Source organism: Telmatherina bonti, assembly GCF_933228915.1.
Source record: "Telmatherina bonti genome assembly, chromosome: 19".
NCBI classification, from domain to species: Eukaryota; Metazoa; Chordata; class Actinopteri; order Atheriniformes; family Telmatherinidae; genus Telmatherina; species Telmatherina bonti.
Window position 1 is genome coordinate 11,704,383 of NC_136617.1, and position 20,901 is coordinate 11,725,283.

The window sequence follows — 20,901 nt, forward strand, 5'->3', positions numbered from 1 at the left end:
CTGCTTTAAAGTCTCTGTCCCACTTGTCATCCAGCGACGAATCCTCTGGTTTCATGTTTCTGATATATTCATTTAGTTGTACACTGTGTAACAGTTGAGGGACTTTGGACTTTTAACGAAGCTGAAAATGAAACCAATATTAAGTTTAATAAAACTTTGCTTCTTTTTTCTGACTCTTCATCTCTTGACATCTTTGTTCTCGTATATTTAGTTTCTCTGTGTACTTTTCCTCTCTGCTGCATAAACACACTGTCCGTCATCAAAGCACTTTTTAATCAACCAGCCTTGTTGAGGATTATATTTAGAAAAAATGGTAGCAGATTTAGTTTTAATGAAGTTTTTTTTTTTTTTTTTTTTTTTTTTTTTAACTTTTATTTGGCTAAGCGATGGTGCTCTCTGTCTTTCTCCTTCCTACAATCCTGGTTGGTTTTTTTTTATTTGATTCTTTTAAGCCAAATTTTTATTTATTGCCTCTTCTGTTACCATGTAAACTTTATCACCATAGTAACAAATGAAGATGCAGAATTATGGGTAAAAATGAATGACCACTGCTCTTTTACAGACAATGTGCTGACTGAAGTAAAAATTAGAAATAAATCATCTTTTCTCTTCTTGCAGTCCCTCTTTCAGCACCAAAGAACCTGCGAGTGTCGGAGGAATGGTACAACCGCTTCAGGATCAGCTGGGATATGCCACCTTCCCCCACCATGGGGTACCGAGTCGTCTACCAACCGCTTTCTGGTAATTTACATGTTAATAAACAGCTCAACATCAACTAAAAAAAAAAAAATGTAGTATTTGCCTGCAAATACTACAAATAAAATAGTAAAACCTGGTTTGATCTTTTTATAGAAACTAAAGAAACCGTAATTTGGCTGTTAGGATGGAGATAATTCTGTTGAATAAAAACTAGACGTATGTGTTGGATGAAGCACTGTGGTGTGAGTTTGGTGTTCGTCTTGAGTAAAAAAGTTTCTGACTAGCATTTATATTCAACTTTAGTTCATGAAATGTTTTATTTTTTTTTATTATCATTTATTCATCAGGTAAGGACACATGCATGTCAGTCTGCAACAGACATAAATGATGTGTTTTTAAGACGTATATTTTAGGTGTTTAACACATTTCCAGACACCTAGAGCCTTGAGCTTCTCTGCCTGCAGCGAATGGTCCAAGCTGTGTTAACTTCTTCTCATAAAAATACAATCAAAATATTCACTTAAAGTTGCTTTCAAGGTTTTATTTGAACTTTGCTGGCTTTTTCAAGGAGGAAAGATTGGGTGCAAGTATCAAAGACGATATGGATTCATGCTTTCCTCTTGGAGAGATAAAAGCTAATGATTACTCTGAACCTGCTGCTCTGTGCTCCTTCCCTTCATGGGTCATTAATTCCGCCTTGACTTGCTTTCCTCAACTGTTCTGCCTCTTTGCAGCCCCTGGACAGGCTCTGGAGACTTTTGTCGGGGAGGATGTGAACACCATGCTGATCGTCAACCTGCTGAGTGGGACTGAGTACAGTGTCAAGGTTATAGCATCCTATACGACTGGATCCAGCGAGGCTCTCTCAGGAAGGGCAAAGACCTGTAAGTCCCTCATGCTTTGCTTTAAACTGACGCAACAGCTTTGGCTGGTCGAGTAAAAATCTAATTTGATGACAAGTTTCAAGAATATACTTTTTTCTGTTTTAGTTATTGGATGTTTGATTAAATAATGACACTTGGCAAAACTACATATGAAAGAAAACAGACCTAAAATTAAATTAAATTAAATTAAATTAAATTAAATTAAATTAAATTAAATTAAATTAAATTAAATTAAATTAAATTAAGTTGAATTATTATATTATTTATTAAAAAGAATGTGTTACTAAATGTTATAGGAGATATTTAAAGTTTCTGCAGAATCTCTGAAAATGAACATGTAGATCACTTAACTTATTGTTTCTGTAATAAATATTCAAGTGATGTAGGTGAAAAGTTTACATGTACAGTAGCATTTTCTGCTACTATGTATGAACAAGGTTAAACATTTTGGAAGTCATGTTTGGGATACTAACTCAGAATATGGACATAGAATTGCATTTCTTTTAACATCAGGGAGAATTCTTCCTTTATTAAGACTTTCACACTGAAACAAATAACTCTTTTCAGTTAGTCAAGTGTTTGACCATTGATAAAGGTTTTCTTTTTTGTTTTACAATACATTTCTAAATGTATTGTAAACCAATATTCTCCTTTCGTCCCATAAAAGGACCAGGCAGGCATCTGCAGACATCCCCATCTTCATATACAGCTAATGCTTCTAATGGCATCTGCATATAACTACATCTGCAGCCATGGAATGACCTGCAGATGCTCTGAATTATTTACTGGCTAAAATGATCTAATTGGAGATGTGAAACCTTCCCACAACCTATTGGGTGTCTGGCCCAATTCTCAAGTACAATCATTTGACTTAAAGCCTGGATTTCTTTCTCCTGCATAGTAATTAACTTCCTCACAGCAGGCCGGAGCATTGATGAAATAGTCCTTTTTGAACTTAAAAAGTCATCAGTTTGATCTTTATGACAGTTCAAAAGCAGCCAACACAAAGCACGTCTCTTTGAAGCGTCCTTGAACCGGATGGCAACCCCCCACCCTGTCATCCATTTTCATTCCTCTGTGGGAAGGATTCTAAATACAAGTGTCAGCTAAATGCACAAACATGTACCTTTTAAATGGAGAATGTAACTGCGCTGAAGCCCGCCCTCACCACCTGCATGATGATTAGCTGTGCCTTGGTTGAAATAAAGGACAAGTTTGGAAAGACAAAGAGGAGAGAAGGAGGGAACAAACTAAAAAAGATGTAGAGATAGTTTTTTTTTAAACAAAAGGAGTGAGATGATAAGGCCAGTGTCATCCCAGGAGGAGAACGCCGCGTCTGTCATGTTGCGCAGCAGCATATTAATGAAGCCCGTGGACCAGAAGTGATGAGTGGGCTGATGTGTCAATGTCAACCGCCATCATGAGTAACACTTGTTGAAAACAAGAAGAAAAGTGGTATTTAATGGTTTTCTTTTAAACCTCTTAAAGGTGGAGTTTGTAAGATTTTTAATATTTTCAAAATAAATTAACTACTAAAATAACTACAATCATAATTAGATAGTTTTTTGAACATGTAGGTTCCAGTCTGTCCGTATTTGATGCGTTATTTAATTACTATTAAAAGTTTAATTAATGACAAATGACAAAAAGCACTTTTTTTTTACTGGTAGGCAAACATTTAAGAAGGGTCTTTGTCATTAATTAAACTTGTAATTTAATAACACATCAAATATGGACAGACTGGAACCTACATGTTCAAAAAACTATTTAATTATGATTGTAGTTATTTTAGTAGTTAATTTATTTTGAAAATATTGAAAATCTTAGATCCTCCACCTTTAACTGTAGTTTTCTGTTATTGGTGTTGCTTAAAATGCTGTCATATCTTAATGAAAGAAGACTCTGACCTTCTGATGCTTCGGTAAGTTTCCATGATCTAAAGCACAGGGTTTAGTGTTGAGGAGAAATAAGTACAAAACTTGGAAAATAAAACTAGACATCAATATTCTGGGGCTGAGAGTTACCTTTAAGTGACTCCATCAGCTTCTGTTGTAACACAGGTCATGACTTGATGGTCATGATCAGTTGATGGTTCATCCATTTGGTTCATGAGAGATGTCATCGTGTCATCGGACCAGGATGTGAAATTTTAATGTCAGAAATTTACGTAATGTGTCTTCAAGATAACATCTAGCCAGGAAACGGTCAGCTGGAAAAGGATGTTTCCTTTCTGGGTTGGGAATGATGTAATGTACCAAATGGAAAACTTTGAGTATCTCAGGTTCTTGTTCACAAGCGTGGGAAGGATGGAGTGAAGGATCGACAGGCAGGTGATTGTGTCATTCATACCGATGTAGGCTCTGTCTCGTTCTGTCAAACAGAAGAAGGAACTGAGTCACAAAGTTAAGCTCTGTTTACTGGCCGATCTACATTCCTATCCTCACCTACAGCCACAAGCTGTGAGTAGTGATCATATATTCGAGTAGCAGAAATAAGTTTCCCCTGTAGAGTGTGTGGGGATTTAAACACGAAAAGATCGGCCTTCCACTAGAGGCCTGGAGTAGAACTGCTGTTCCTCTGCATCAGGAAGAGTCACCAGTGACACGATGATCTGGTTGGTATGATGTCTTCCTGACAGCTTCCTGGTGAGGGGTTTTGATCTCGTCCCTCTGGCAGGAGGCCCCAGGGACGACCCGGGATACTCTGGACATATTATGTCTCTCAGCTTTTCTGGGAATCCGCCAGGATTGGAAGAGTTGGCTGAGGAGAGGAATGTCTGGGCTTCTATGCTTAGACTGCCTCCTCCACAGCCTGGCCTTAGATAGGCTGTTAGTTCGATGGATGGATGGAAGTGGTCATCTTCAGCCTCCACATGCTAATGCCCAGCCAAAGAAATATGTATGGGGTTATTCATAGCCTCCTGTAACAAGTATAGTGTTTGCCATGTGACCAATAGTCCTAATTTTGTCCTTATTTGCAGCATGTTTCCTTCTCCTGTACATAACATCTCTCTAAGCATCTCCTTCAGATGACAAACACATGTTTACACAAAACAACTGTAGCAGCATTTGTCAGGGACTCTTATTGTCCATGCACATTTTTACATTTATTATAAATGTACGGTAAAGAAACAGTTTTAGACATCTGGACATGAAAAAGCTGCATTTCTCGTTCTAGTTATCGAGAGTGCACCTGCAGGTGCCGGCCACAGACGGCAGTTTTTCAAAGCAACAAGTAGAAAGCTTTTCGCCACCTGCTGGACCAGGAAACTTCCTTCAGATGCTTCCATTTCAGTTTCTGGAGTGGGTGTTGCAATGATTTATTTTGCATATAAGCACATAAACAGTAGATTCATACCTCTGTGATACTTTGTCTCCTGTTGTCTGCACATAACTGGGGAAATAAATATGCATAGATAACTTGTGCATTTTCATGGAGGTCAAAATCATGTAAATTATATACTTAGGTCAAGTTGAAAACATTTTGTTTTGTCGGAGGCAGTATACAGAGATGTTCAAAGCCATTACCAGCTCACAGAAACATGCATCCTAATGTCTTTCAGCTCAGAACAAGTGATGCTTAGAAAAGCCAGACACTAAAAGGGCATATATTGTATTTGCATAAATAGACTGCGTGGGTTTGTTTGGGAATGCATGCATCAGCTACACTTCTTGAGCAAAGACAGTGGAGTTATATCTCCCTGTGCCTGTAAATAACTTCATGGAAATGTGCTTTGGTTTCCTTGAAACCAACCAGCCCTGCGCCTTTAAGTCTATAATCTGGAAGCATGATTGTATGTGGTTTCTCTGATGTGAGCGGAGTGCAGTTATATGTGGCAGCGTGGGGAGAAGAATGCTTACAGCTCTGTAATGCATATTTTTAAAGTTCCAGAAGTTTCTTTTTTAACGTCCCAGTGCTAATTCTGTTAGTGCTCCAGAGGCACGATGTACAGATTTTGGGGAAAGTGAGTGGAGTTTTAACCACAACTTACTCCTGTAGAACAATTTGTTGATGAATGAGCACGAATAAAAAGTTCCTCTGTAAAATGTAAATCTTTTAAATCCTCCATTCATGTCATCACTAACTGAAGAGTCACATTTTGTTTTTCCTCAGTGTATCTTGGGGTGACCAACCTGAGGGAATATCAGGTGAGGATGACGAGTGTGTGTACCCAGTGGCAGCCTCACCGACATGCCACCTCCTACAGATTGGCGCTTCACTCGCTGGTTGGTGAGTTCAGCCGCCGCTGCTCCTCTGTAGCCTGAGATGCAATTTCTTGTTGTTTTGCTGGTGCTCTTAACACCACTCTGCACATGTACTGTAGATGTGAAATGGCAGAATGATTACCATGTTTTCAATCTTTAATGCTAGTTGGACTTGAATTAAGGACTTTTATTCCCCCCAGCATTTATAATATTTTTTTTGTTTTTTTTTTTAATGTTCTGCCTCCTAACACTCCTGTGAGATTTTCCAGATGAGAGAATCCTCTAAATAAGATGAAACATCAGTTTCAGTGCAGATCATGATGCACTTGAAGTGTGCATGACATGAGTCTGCAAATCCAGAGTGACATATGACAAGCTTCGATTTCATTTCCTTACAACTCACACTTACGCATTTTAACAAGTTCAGCGTTTAGTTCTGCAGCTTCTATTCAGATTCTCTGCTTTGATATTCAAATGACACATTGATTTCTTGTCCAGTACATGGATGCAGAACTTCTTGTCTGAGAAACTCTCTCTTTAAGTCATTCCTGCCAGGGAGATGAAGTTCAGACTAATCCCTTATGACATGCAGACAGCAGGAGGACGAGTCTGTCCAACACGGGGTGATCAGTCAGATAGGTTGAACAATTCTGTTCAACTTTTATTCAGTTGTTTTTTAAGGATTTTATTGTTCTTTAAGTTTCCTTTTAAGAAACTAAATTATTTTGTTTTTTTTAAAAAGAAGAGAGCCATTCACAACCTTTAGAATTTGTCAGAAAAAATACTTTTAGGACAGTATGTCCCACGTGCACGCTGCTCTGCTCCGCTGGCCTTTCTCACACAACGATCCCCAGTGCAATGAATGGAGCAGAATCAATATCTGGCATTGCAGTGCTTTAAAATAACAGTGAGACATCTATCTCAGCCAGTGAGTCTTGTTTTGGGGCTGTTGACTTTGGGCTGTATAACTTTGTAGATCTTTTCCTTTTTTAAGTAAATATGGGACATATTTCATATGCTGATATTGTCTGAGAGGACCGCTGACCAGGACAAAATAAGGAAAAAAAATCCAGTTCATCTATTGGTCGAGACTGAAAACAGAAATCCTTCCCTTCAGTCACCACAAGTAAACAACTGACCGACACTAAATTCATGTCGTCTCAGGGTTTCTGTTTTCACTTTGCCGTGCAAGTCTATGTGGCATCAACATGCCCTCCATTACTTCCTCTCTTTGGTTTACTGGAGGGTCGCTCTGCTTTCATACGAAGCAAACCACATCAGCCTTGACTTGCAAGTCAGACCCCTGGTTTTCTAAGCACATGCCAGAGTGTGAATTCACACTACCTCACTACTACTTACTATCAGTGGAAGCCGAACGGAGCCGGCGTGAATTTGCTCGAGGAAAAAAAATATGACACAGAAGCTCATTTCCTTTTTTTTTTTTTAAGGTTTCCTTTTAGCTTAGAAAAGGACTTAACAAATTTTATTTGTTTCTGTCTCAGCACTCTGGGCTACATGTCATATCCATCCCTATAGGGTAGTAAAAATAAGGGAGAATTGTTTTCTATTCTACTGTATTGCTCTGCGGTTTATTTAGTGTGTTATAAACAGAGCCCACATTTATAAAACATGACTGCCCATCACTGCATCTACATAATACTGGAAGTAAAGCTCCAGTTCTCCTTCTCAGCTTTCCATTTAGCTCCTACACTGCATATCTGAACCAGTAGGGAGGAGACTCATTCATACTCGCATGCTTTCATGAGGGGGAGTTTGAATTCCCATGCTGCTCGACACCACAAAGATGTAGCTGTATCCCATTAGAGAGGTGCAGACAGTCTTAAAGGTTTCGCTGCACAATCAAACACGGAGCCAGTCTGTGGAAAAGGGAGCTGCGTATGGATCACAACTATGGTGACATTTACATTTGCTGCGTGAGGTAAAATCCAGAGGAAAAAAGACAAAGAACTTGGTATTATAGTTATACAGAGATTAGATGTTCTGGTTTCGAGTAACTGCATCTTTTTCAGCCGATGCTGGGAGGTAAACTTGAAGAGAAAAACATAATCAAACTCTTTTCAGAGGAGCTTCTCTGGGGATTTGGTCGCACCTGCAGCCTGCTCACCGGTTCTAAGATGGAAACGATAAAAACCAAACAACTGCTTCAATATGAAGTTCTTTGTGGGGGCGTGGAAACGAAGGGAGAGCTGCTGGCCACATAAGTCACAGCACACACTCGATTAAACACAAACATTATGTTGTGCTGGGTACAATTTAGTGTTCTCAGTCCAGCAAAAGTCTTACTTTTAAACCTAATTTTTATTTTTCTTCTCAGTAAACAAATAGAAAAAACAAAACCCTCCTTTTAACGAGTGTGTTTTCCTACTAACCCTTGCTTCATACACTCTTAGCATGTCTTAAACCAGCTGTCAAACGTAAAAACAAGTCACCTCTTTTAAGCAACCTTGGTGTTATTAAAAGAATCGTCGTTCCTCTGATTCTGTAAGCGCCAGCTGAAATAATTGTATTTTCCCATATGTCTGAAAGTGATAACACTCCACCACTCCAAAATAACATCAAACAGCAGATGGTGTGTCCCTGATTCAATTTCACTGGTATACCACTCAGTCACCATCTCAAAGGTAAGATTGACTTTTAATACAGCCGTCAACCAGCAAATAGGAAAGTAATGGCTGTTATTCATCACCTTTAGGCCTCCAGCAATAACACAGCCATCATTAACGTCAAGTAAAAAGCACATATTCCCCAGTGTTTCCTCGGGGAGAGACCATGCATTGGTTGTCTCAACACACAATGCAGCTAAATGAGGATTTATGTCACCACAGCTGGTATTTAATTACCCAGGAGATGTGTCCGCTACTGGAGAAGAGGGGACTGGTGTGAGGTTATTCTGCTGGTTTGGTATTGGATATTTAAAAATAAAGAGGATTTTAGAGAGAAGGAGAGGTAAATTGGGATTAGACAAACTGTATTTTTATAAATGTTTTTGAGTAGGAGATGAATATTGTTGAATTAATCTGGAGGGTGTAGAAATAAGTCTTTTTTTTCTGATATTATTCACTTTTCTTTTCTTTATTTGTGTTTGAATGCAATAAAAATGTACCGTGAGAATATACCGCATTACAATTCAGGTGTATGATTGGCAGTCACTGGAAAATATGTGCTTATGTGGAAGGGTTGCCTGACTCATCACATCCTCACTACTTGAACTTCAACAATGTGATTAAATCATTTTGAAATGTCTGCAAATATTATATTAAATTGTTCTCAAACATCGCCTCATGACTCATAGACTAAAGCATAGAAAATCAATCATTTCTAAGTGTTTTTCCCCTTTAAATATAAATGCTGAAAAATTGCTGTAAGAAATAACAGGATTTGCACAGATCTTTTATTTAAATCCAAACTAAATGCATTTGCATACCCACACATGTGCAGTGTTAAAGCAGCTCCATTTGGCTGCTTCTCTTATGTTTATGCTGAGTTTTATTGAAGCTTCTTCTACATAGTTTTTGTTTGTTTTTAAGTGCTGTGGCTCTTTAGCTCATTAAAATGTTCCACATGCACAATATGATACAGCTGCACAAGGAAATGTCATTTTTTTTTCTTTTTTTTCTTTTTTTCTTTTGTTTAACGGACAGAAAACTTTTTTTTTTCTTAGAAATATTTGACGTTTTGCTGGTTGACTCAACCCATCCGCTTCGGGTGAACAGGCAAGACAAACATTAATTGGATTTGGTCCATCAATTATTCTTCATTACGTTTTATTTACTTAAACGTTGATGAGATGAAGCCAAATAACAATTTTGCAGCAAAAAAGTCCAAATAACTAAGAAAAACAGACTAAATTATATATATATATATTTTTTTTTTTTTAGCTGACAGTTTTTGCATCCTCTCTTGGAGATTACGGAGATTTATACCATGGTCAGTGATAATTCTAGTGCCAACTGGTGTGCATTGTTTTCATGTATACGTACACGTAGCTCGCTGAGTTAAATCTCTGTAATATCACTCCGTTGTGTCACCATAGAAACAAAGAAAAACATTTGTTATAAAATGTTTACTGTGTAGGAAGCAGATTAAACAACTCTGATCTGGCATTAGACAGATATAATGCACTTTGCGGAGGAAGTAGTTGAGTGTATGGTGGTGGTCTAGACTCGTGTCGTCCAATATAACCATGTAATGCACGGCTCCTCTTTGTTCAGTCCTTTTGCTTGGTACATAACTGTTTGAGTGGTTCATAGAAGCTAGTTTAATGTAAACATATGATTCATAATGCAGCGTGGATGTGTAATTATTAAAGTGAGATTTGAAAAATAAGCAAACTAAAAAATAGTCAAATTTAAGAAATATAATATATTTTCAATCTAATTTTTAGCCACACAGATGAATCTGATACCGTAAACACAAAATTACACATGGAAAAAAAAAAAAAAAACACTGGCTTGCTGGTTTAGTTGTTTCTATGCATTTTTAAAGTGTAACGTGTAGCCACAAACCTTGAATTACACATTTTTATTCAATTGCTCATCATCCTATTTTCACGTTAAGAGTTCTTTTAGTCACAGTTGAATAAACGTACCATTTTCATGAGAACAGAATTAAGGGCTTTTTAAGGGCTTCCTTTATGGAAGCCAACGATCATTTAGTGATAGTTTAAACTCAGTTATTAGCTTATGGTTTCCATATTGGCACAGATAATCTGCGTTTCTGTCGTGGAAAGTACATGACTTCTCCTAAAAAAACAAAAATAATTTTTAAAAAAAGGGAATTAGATGCTGCTTTAACGCATGTCTATGATTAGACAGATAAAACGAGCCTGTTTAAGTAACAGCATGTTTAGCTTTTTTCTCTTCCACTAACAGGTAAGCAAGTTTGTGGATCGCCCTCGTGGTTTGTACTTCCCAGCTCCCACGTTTACACTAATTTTACATTATTTAACATGTTGTCATCAGATGAGTGAAACATTTTTGATGGATTTTACACACATGCCTTTCTTGTGTTTTATTTGGGAATTTGGATGAAATGTAGCAGTAGCTCTGTGAGCTTCATGGTTTAAATGGAAATTAATTGGTTTACACTCCCACTGGTTTCACACAAGTTCCTTGTTATTCATGTGACCCACATACTTCTTATCTCATTTTAACATGTAAATTACACAGGACCACATGCAAATCCACATGGGCTGTGTGTACTTGTGGTTCTGCAAGTGATTCTTTTGTCAGGGCATCAGTGCGCCCTGCTAATTGTTCTACCTGGTTTGTCTCATCTTGAGGGGGGCTGCTAACCTGCATGGGAACAAGCAGGTGTAAAACAGAAACAGAAGTGAGATTATTGTTTTTGGAGCCAAAAAGAAACAATTAAAGGTCACCACAGCGCTTCATTCTACACTATTATTCACCAACCAGACCAAAGTGTCTGTACAGATCTACCTGGAACAAGTTAATTAGAGATCTGCGTCTTAATCAGGACTCTGCTGCTCGAGTCCTCACGACGAACATGAAAGTGGACCACATTAGTCCAGCTCTGAGGCCTTTACAATGGCAACCTGCCTATCAGATAAACTTTAAAGTTCTGTTGCTGCTCTGTAAACCTCTGAATGGTTAAGAGTCATCAGTGGCCTCTTGGCCCAGTACAAACCAGACCCTTCAGGTCATCAGGATCTGTTTTTTAGGGTCCGAGCCATACAAAGTTTTTTTGTTGTTGTTGTTTTTTACACGGACAGCGCATTTGTACATATGTTTATATCTGATGCCATGCAAATGGTGTTTAGAGAAAGCTAATTGTCAACGCTTGTCCCTGGTCGGGCCTTTCCACACTACTGTCAAATGTAATGAAATGGAACAAAACCTAGATCAGACTCACATTTTACCTCAGTATAAAATCTGTAATTCATTACAAAACCTATATATATCTATCAGTATCTAGAATGTAAACCAGATACAATGAAACTGTGGTCAGCTTCTATGCTCCACATGTCTGTAAAAACTGCCAGAAAGCTTCAGATCAGCTGAAACATTCGCTTCATTTAAGTCCAAGTTAAAGAGCCTCCTGTTCTCTCCTGCATTTCAGTGGTTTTTATTCAAAAGTCCAAATCTGCTCTGTTTGTTTGAACTCTTTGAATTCGTTATTGTGATTTTAATACTTTTTATTCTGATTTTTTTGTTTTTCTTTGTCTTTTGTTTTTGATTTTAAATTTAGCTTTTTATGTTTGATGTTTCATTGTCTCTGTAAAGCACTTCAGATCACTCTGCTGTTAAAACTGTGCTGTAACAATAAACTTTCCTAGCTTAGAAAATGGATGTGCAGTTAAACACATGCAAGGTATCAGCACTGTGATATTTCCAAAATAACATTATCTCCTACAAAAAGATGCCCTTTTCAGAAGTACTAAGAAGGTGATCTTTGTATTCTTACTGCAGGAAGTCAGAAGCAGGAGACCAAGCTGAGTGGAGGATCAAGCAGACATTGTTTCAACAACCTGAAGCCCAACACGGAGTACAAGATCAGTGTGTACGCTCAGCTGCAGGATGGGACTGAAGGACCTGCAGTCTCCACCACCGTGAAGACGTGTAAGGACACACAAACATCTTAAACACCACACAAATCTTTACTTTGAATAATTTATTATCGAATAGAACATTTTTATTATGGTGCATTTGTAGTTGCATTACTTCATCCAGACAACCCCCCCCCCCCCCCCCCCCCCCCCCCCCCATGTAAATACACCTACCTGTCATGACAATAGAGCACAAACACAGTCGCTCCACACACACACACACACACACACACACACACCGCTGTCAGCTTTCATTGTTTTCAGAAAGCCCAATTCAGGCTGGGAAGACGATCACGTCAATTTCAACATAAAATGTCTTTTATCCCTGTGGGAGTGACAAGAGCTGAATCCTCATCCTTCTTTCAGAATGAGCCTTTTGTTCTGCAGCAGCAGCTCCAAACGCTAATCAAGACCCACTGTCTGGAGAGCAGGACGGGGGGATGGGTGGGCTGCTTTGTTATTTTATAAGCAAGGAGTGTCATATGCAGTAAATACTTGTTTTTCCAACACTATTTAATATTTTATCATCAGTTTTCAGCGTAACATTGAGAATTGGTGAAGTTTAGTCTCATCTGAGGATGCTAGTTAGCTTCCTTGTGTCTGAAATGTTTATTTTAGCGTCACTATATGTTTTTTATTCATATTTAGATGAAACAAGTCAGTTACTTATCCTTGAAAGAGAGTTTCAGTCCCTTTTTTAGTAAAAAAAAAAAAGAAATGTAATATTTCACTGAATTTGCTTAGTTTTGTGTTGGTATTACAATACAAACATTTCATGATATTTCATTAGCAGTATTATCAGAATCCATAAAGTTATGTGTTTTTTTCAGAATATTTACAGAGAAATCTTAATGAGTAAGAAAAGGGGGGAAAAGATAAAATGTTATGTCTATATTTTGATATACCATCATACTTTATACCTTTAAAAATCTCACTAAGACACAATCTCCTAGTTATTCCCTTTATGCAGCTGTTCGGTAGGTAAAATCGTGTTTTTTATTTTTCACTCTGGAATCCTACTCTGTATATATAAATAAGACATGAAATACAACCCAAATAACTTGTTTTAATGAATTTCAGAGTTTTCTAGCAGGATACTGTCTAGATGCATATTAGTATTTTATATTTCCGGCTGTATCAGTGTGTTATATGGATTTATTTGCACATTTGCAAGCTGCTTATGGTAATGCCTGTTTGATCTGGATAGAAATATGACAAATATCTTACCAGACACGTTTTCTGACTTGTTTTAACTGTCATTGCATAATTTCAAGCCTTTTTAAGCTCATAACTGCAGTGTGCTAAAACTCATGAAGTGGAAAATAAGCAGCAACTGAAGGGAAGAAGCTGGACTACAGAAAATAAAAGAGAGATATGAGCTGGTCCTTTTGGAGACATACAATGAAGACAAGAGGTTGAAGTGATGTTAAGCTGAAGAAGTTGAAGCAGCACTAAGGAAACTCCGCAGGGACACGGGGAAGGAAGGTATAAAGATAGAAACTTCCATCCCTGAAGCAGATGTGTTTGCTTGAAGTTGCTCCCTGCTGTACTTTAGCTCTACAGAGACTCTCTTGGATGATTTATGGCTTTGTTTTGATGCAAATGAAAGCCGGAACCTTTCTTCAAAATGACTATGCCCGTAGCTGCAGGCAGCCACGACTGAATGCTGCCTACCTGCCATCGCTAGTAATTCCCAGCCTCAGGTAGCGGATTTACAGCCTAAACACCACTGAATGCATAAAATCTGTACATGTTGCGCGTCTTGTGGAGGGTTGAGCACCAAACACACGCAGGAGCCAGTCAAGAGCTTGAAAGCAGAGACAGCAAGCTTTTGGTTTTAACTGCAACTGACACTGTGATCCATCTACCAAATTATACAGGAGCTGACATCACACAGCTGCATGTAGCCGATTTACACATTGTGTGTGTGTGTGTGTGTGGTGGATGTATGTGTGGGCTGCATATGGCTCGGGTCTCTCCTCAGCTGTCTGTGTGGTTTCCTTTAGAGGGGGAATTTATTCATGGGGTCAATTAGTCTACGGCGTGTGCTTTATGATAATTGTGGTCATAATTGTAGGTTGTTATGTTTTCATATGAATGTGGTTGTTGTCTGTCTTGTCTCCGTACAGTACCAATCCCAACAGCGGCGCCAACCAAGCCTCCCACCACCACTCCACCACCCACAATCCCTGCCGCCAAGGAAGGTTAGACACATTATTTATTATTTTTTCTATTGTTATCACTGACTGAGGCCTTATTATTGTTTTGCTCCTTTATTTATGGATGGCTTTCTGTTGATTTGAGGATATGTGGGAGGTGTTCAGTCTGTGCAGACTTGCTTTATGAGGCCACTTTGTTTTACTGTTGCTGGCATCTGTCAGGAATAAACTGCAGTCAGCCACTGACAGAAGTCACTTAATTGCATTTACTCAGCGTTATGCCTGCAGTTTGATGCCTGAAATGAAACTTTAAGCTGTTTAAACTCTTGAAAGGAATGTCTGCAGCTTTATCTACATGTTTTGTTCACTTGACTCTCCCTTTATTTTTCATTCAGGACTTTTACTTGTGATGGAGAGTTTGCACAATTTTATGTTTCAGTTTGGTCTCGTGGCAAAAATGAAAATAGTCTGAAAATAAAAATGCATTTTCACATAGATGTAAGTCAGTGTGTCCAGGGAGGGACTTTTAATAATGTACATTATTACAGCTTTTCTGCAGGTTTAATACAGAGCAGGTAAATCTCCAATAGGATGTTGTGGTTCATTTAGCAGCTATTTGATGAAAGATGATGACACTGTGTGCTTTTATGTAGTTATTTTAAACTTACAAGGAAAGAAAGTGTGAAAATGGTATTAATGCTAGTCAATAGATTAAGCTGTGACTATTTTACATTTAAAGTAAAATGAAGTTAAAAGTTTGAGATTTTAATTCATTAAGACCTGATATGTCTTTTGGCTGCTGCACTTTTAGGGGTTTGAGGTATAAACGTGCTCATCCAGCAGGTTATACTCATTGTGAAGATTTTAAGCAGCTGCAGAGACTTTTATTGTATTTGAAACATATAAAAATTCAATCTGCTCTTGATGCCTCTTCGTATTCCCAACCAATTTTTTCTATTACTTAATAACTGGTGTACTGTAACCAGGAGTATGTGGGCTTTTTAAGCTGAGTAAATACAACCTTATAATATAAATATAATGTAATATAAAAAAAGAAAAAAAAACTACATATTTATCCTGGCAGAAAATCAAGATAGTCTTTTCCTACATCTAAAGCAGCTTTTTGTTACAATAAAGTTGCTAAAGTCTTGCAGCTCAGCAGCGATGCCGTGAGGCTTTTCACAGATACCAGAGCAGGAATTTCTACAGCTGCTGCTTAAACGCTCTCCTGTCAGAAGTGTCAATAAATGGCAATGATCTATAAAAGAACATTTATGAAGCTGCAAATTAGGACCCCATTAAAGTAAAGAAGGAACCTCTTCACCACTGCCAGATAATAGTTGAGCAAAAGACTAATACAGACGGATTATTTTAGGAAAAATAAAACATGCATTGGTCTTAATGATATGTTTATCTTCAGAATTCAGTCTTTTTCCCATCATTTTCTATGGGAAAAGACTTTAAAAGCAGCTAATCATTGAGTGACACAACAGACAATCATGTATATAGAAATTCAAACTGTAACCAAAGTATAAATAAAAATGAGTCTTTCTTCACAAACGTCTTCATGTGGCTGCTTCCATCCATAAATTCAGTTTATTGTTCATACACATATCATTATGGAGCAAATAAATCAACCTGTAACTGTTACGTTTGACATGAAGTGTTGGACATGTTTGCATGTGTGAGGGCAGTTTAATGATGAAACAGAAAACCCAAGCGCACAGTTGCACCCACACTTCTTACAGATAAATACAGCTTCATGCATTTATGTATATATGGCATAGAAAGAGGTCATAATTTTCACTTTGAGTAATTGCACACATGCGTCATGCAACACATAATTGCAGAGGATTCTTCAACACAAGATGAAAACCCCAAAGCTATAAATACAGCGTTGGATCCGTTACAGGTTATCTTATCTTCAAACATGTTATTGAAATTCTTCACATTATTATAGAATTAACAGTTTGATGATACCTGCTAGTTGTTTATATCAGTGCAGGAGACTCTTTGTCTCTATCTGCAATAATGCATCCTACTTGTCTTTAGAGAAAGGAAGAAAAAACCACAAAGAGGAGAAGCTTTTCCTTTATTTAGTTTGAAATCTGCAGCTTTATGAATGAGAACATTGGCTCTCATTAAACGGCCCCTAAGAGAGGCCAACGCTCCTGCACTCATGAATTTACATACATTAATTCAATCTACTTACATTTTAACAATTAGGTTATGAGGAAGAGGTCATAGAAATAGGAACAGTGGAAATTAAGTCTCTAAAAAAATGCATTTTTATGGATTCATGCCGCTGTTGATTTCACAATTTGCATCCATACATAAAATGTTGCATTTTTAGTGCAGCTGATCACATGCTTGCGTTATTCAAAGTTCTCTCCAAACAACACAAGTAGCTAAAGTAGATACTAAAACTTTACTAAACTGCTCCGCATGTCCTTGTTAGTTCTAAACAGCATCTACACCTGCGTTTTATAAACTGTTTTACATCCGGAGGCCTGGAAGATGAAGACAACCAGCCGAAGGTGAATCCTAATTGCTGACCCTGTTATTATACAACACAGTGGATTCTTAATGCAAAATAAATGCACAAAAAAAACCTTCCTGAACCGAAGTGCCTTGATTAATTTTCACAAGAGGGAGATGCCGTCCGAAGGGAATCCAAGCACAACCAGACCTGACCTGAATAAACCGGAGATTAATTAGTCGCCATCCGAAATGCAACGACTCGAGCAGACAAACTGAGAGCAACACAAACCCCGGCAGCTGCGTGAGCTATCAATTCATTCAATCAATTAACAAGCAGCCATGGTGAGAGAGCAGCGACGGGACAATAAGTCAATATAAAAGTCACAGGGAGGTGCTTTGTGTGTGTGTGTGTTTCAGGGACACATTTATGACTTACGAATGTCTCATTTCCACAAGCTGCAGCAACACCGGATGCTGATGGAGGAACAGTGTTTCGTTAACACACAAACCTTAATTACAACTAACTTGACCTGATTATGTGGAAAGATTGAAAGACTAGAGTTGTGATAGGAGGTCAGGTTAATCAAAACCAACGGGTCCCTCAGCTGTTCAATGTGTTGATGGTGAAGAAAATAAAAAGAATTTCTTTTTACAACAAAATAAAAAAAAAAAAGAAAAATCATCATAACTGGTACTTCCCAGCATTTCCCAACAATCACCATTTAATGTTCAGTCCAATTAAATGAATACCTTTTCCTGATCAGAGTCAGACATAAGTTCTGTGGTTGTCTATAAAATGAATTCCAGTTGAATATATTTGCAGGTTTGCATGAATTGTTAAATGAGATTGTTTGAAAACTTTGCAGTCTATGCTTCATCTTAGTGTATATCTAAAGAAAGTTTTTGTTTTATGTTATGCTAAGTTATTTTAGCTTAGCAGATGAGGAGTTGCAGGAGGAGCCTTAACTTTTGACTATTTTTACAAAATAGTCTGAAACGGTTTGCTTCGATGCTTAAAAACATTAAATTCTTGTGTGTCTTTTACAACATACTCTTGAAAATCTTTAAGGGTTCCTGCTGGCTCCTCTGCAGGATTTTCAGATGTTTTTCTTGGAAAATGACCCCACTACCGTTATGGCCAATTTAACTATTTTGTTTATTTGTTTAAAAGCAACTCTAGTTTGCTTTTCAACTCAAGTTACTCTTCTTTCTCTTTCTGTCTCTCTTTCTGTTCTCTCTGGTCTGGTCCAGCAGTACAAACTGTACAATACAAACAATACTGCAAAATAAATAGAGAAATAAAATAAAAATTCAGAAAGTCAAGGGGATCGTTATATCTATAAAGCTTCCCTTTGCAAAGTAAATTTGCTCAGTAGAACACAGCATCCAGACCATCATTCTGCTTAAATGCTGGACAAGACATGGGGGTGGAGTCACTCAAGTGATCATGTTGACCAGTTAGGAAGCCCTGGATTAAATCAGGCGTCTTGCCACTCCAACACGCCTGATTAAAATGCCTAAAAGTCCCATCCGCATGTCGTTCAGCTCTGCAGAGACCTGCTAACAACACACTCATTTCATTCCGGTGTGTTAGAGAAGAGTTGCACATTAAAGTAGCAAAAAAATAGATTTTAACAACCAGACTTGGACACACCTGATGTAGAGTGTGTAATCCAGCGCTACCCAGTTTGGTCCTGTGAGGGCTGCAGGTTTTCAAAGTGTCCCAACACACCTGGCACAAATTAAAAAGGTCCAACAGCCAATGAAGTTCTACACAATGACTATTAATGTGAGTCAGGTGCACTGGAACAGGGACACATTAAAAACCTGCAGGATTTGTAGGCCTTGTTTGACTGAATAGAGCAGTCCTCAGCCCCCCCCTGTCCTGCATGTTTTATAAGCAACCCTACTTTAACATGCCGTACCTGAATGAAACAAAGGGTTCGTTAACAGGCTGCGAAGAACTTGATGAGGAAGTTCAATAATGTGACTCAGGTGCTTTGGAGGAGGATCATGTCTAAAACAGGCAGGACGGGGGGGGGGGGTCTGAGGACTGGAACAGAGAAACACTGGAATAGAGAAAAAGTTTATCCTATAATAACATTTTTCAGATTATGAGAAATCAGATTAGAACACTTAGATTTCTCCCCACCTGATTAAAATGGCTGAATTCCCACATCCGCATTCAGCTCTGCAGAGGCCTGATAACAACACACTCATTTAGAAGATGCTTTTACTTAAAGTTATGTACATATATACCCCAATAGGCGCATCGGGGGTCAACTTGGGCTTCAGTGTCTTTTTGAAGTGTCTTGCCCAAGGACACTTCTGGAATCGATCTCCCAACTTTCCAGTTGAAAGACGACTGCTGTTCCTCCTGGGCTGCAGCCGCCTGCGGCTCAGTAAGATGTTGTGGAGCAGACTTGCAATCTCTGGTTTTAAAAAGTAGTCTGTGGTGTTTTTCAGCTCATTAGCTTCCACATTAGTAACTATTGCTAAGACAACGTTAAGGCACCGCTGCATGTAACAAAGACTGGCTGTTTGGAGAATGACAGGAACTTATCATGCTACATATATATGTACTCTGAGAGAAATCTAGTAATGCGCTAGAAACTATACTCCAGGCTTTTTTACATGTGGCATGTTAGATCAGATTGCTAAACTGGTCTGATTTGTCCCAGTTATCAGTCTTTGATAGGCATATAAACACTCTTGCAGATTTTAATGGGTTACTGTTAAATAAAAGTGCAAAACTGCATGTAAACCTGATTTTTCTAAACTGAACACTTCTTTTGCTTTGACTATCACTTCTAATTTACCAAGTATAAAAAAAATGGTTCTCAAACAGAAGTAAACAGTATGTCTCGTAGACTCACATTAGTCCTCTTCTATGGTAATATGATGAACCCATCAGACTCCCTCTCCTCTTAGAAAAGCTGATGTATGACAGTAGTAGGCTGAGTTTTTCTGTGTGTGTGATTTATTCAGAAAATGTGGGCAAGAAGCAGAAGACAGAATTGAAGGTGTCGGCCGATCAATGCAGCACCGACTGACCCATGAATGTGATTTCATGGGAGAAAAGGAAGTCGTTGGCATGTCTGACGAGCGCAGAGGGCAGCTCTGTGTTCTGCATTTAATAAGTTTAACAGTTTCAATCGTTAACAAGTCTGGACCTCTTGGAGAATAATCAATCAAATAATCTTTTTCTCCTGAACTCATCCATCACAATGAAGTCAGAAGAGTTTAATAAACACCAACATGCAAGGAGCCGAAGACAAAAGGGACATTTCTGGAATGAGAAGAGCAAAAAAAAAAAAAAAAAAAAAAAGGTTTAGTCTTTGAATGCTTTTTTTCTCTCCCGTTGTCATAACTACCCAGTTTGCAAGGCAGCCAAGGCAGACCTGGTCTTCCTGGTTGATGGGTCCTGGAGTATTGGTGATGACAACTTCCTGAAGATCATCCGGTTCTTGTACAGCACCGTTGGAGCTCTTGACCGGATCGGACCAGACGGAACACAGGTAACGTGGAAGGGTTACCTAGGTTACCTCGCATCCTTCTTCAGCATTAATTCAACAGAGAAGTGCACGTTTTTAATGAAAGGATGAATCTGTTTCTTTAAACTTTCTGTGCCATGATGGTCTTCAGCTGCACTGTTTAACTGACAGACAACAACTGCACCACGACTTTTTAACCCTTTCAGACCAAAGTGCTGCTCCACCGGTGCTTCATCTTAAAGGGTTAACATATACTCTGTATTCTCCTGATGTAACTGGGAAATCACTTTTCCCAGTTCACACAATGTTTAACATAAATTAAAGGGATTAGTTTGTTTCTTATTATATTGGATTAAGAAAATGCACGCACACACACACACACACACACACACA

The 20,901-nt window shown here is 38.2% G+C and overlaps 1 protein-coding gene across 1 annotated transcript in view; it reads left to right on the forward strand.

Annotated features, from left to right (window-relative positions):
- Positions 1-20,901, forward strand: part of col14a1b (collagen, type XIV, alpha 1b) — a gene marked incomplete at both ends in the record, with an annotated part of 235,584 nt that overhangs the window by 107,473 nt on the left and 107,210 nt on the right. The window contains 6 exons of the mRNA XM_079259296.1: positions 619-741; positions 1,434-1,583; positions 5,697-5,813; positions 12,238-12,387; positions 14,504-14,578; positions 20,393-20,532. Coding sequence (XP_079115422.1) covers positions 619-741; positions 1,434-1,583; positions 5,697-5,813; positions 12,238-12,387; positions 14,504-14,578; positions 20,393-20,532 — 755 coding nt within the window. The remainder of the gene's footprint in view (positions 1-618; positions 742-1,433; positions 1,584-5,696; positions 5,814-12,237; positions 12,388-14,503; positions 14,579-20,392; positions 20,533-20,901) is intronic.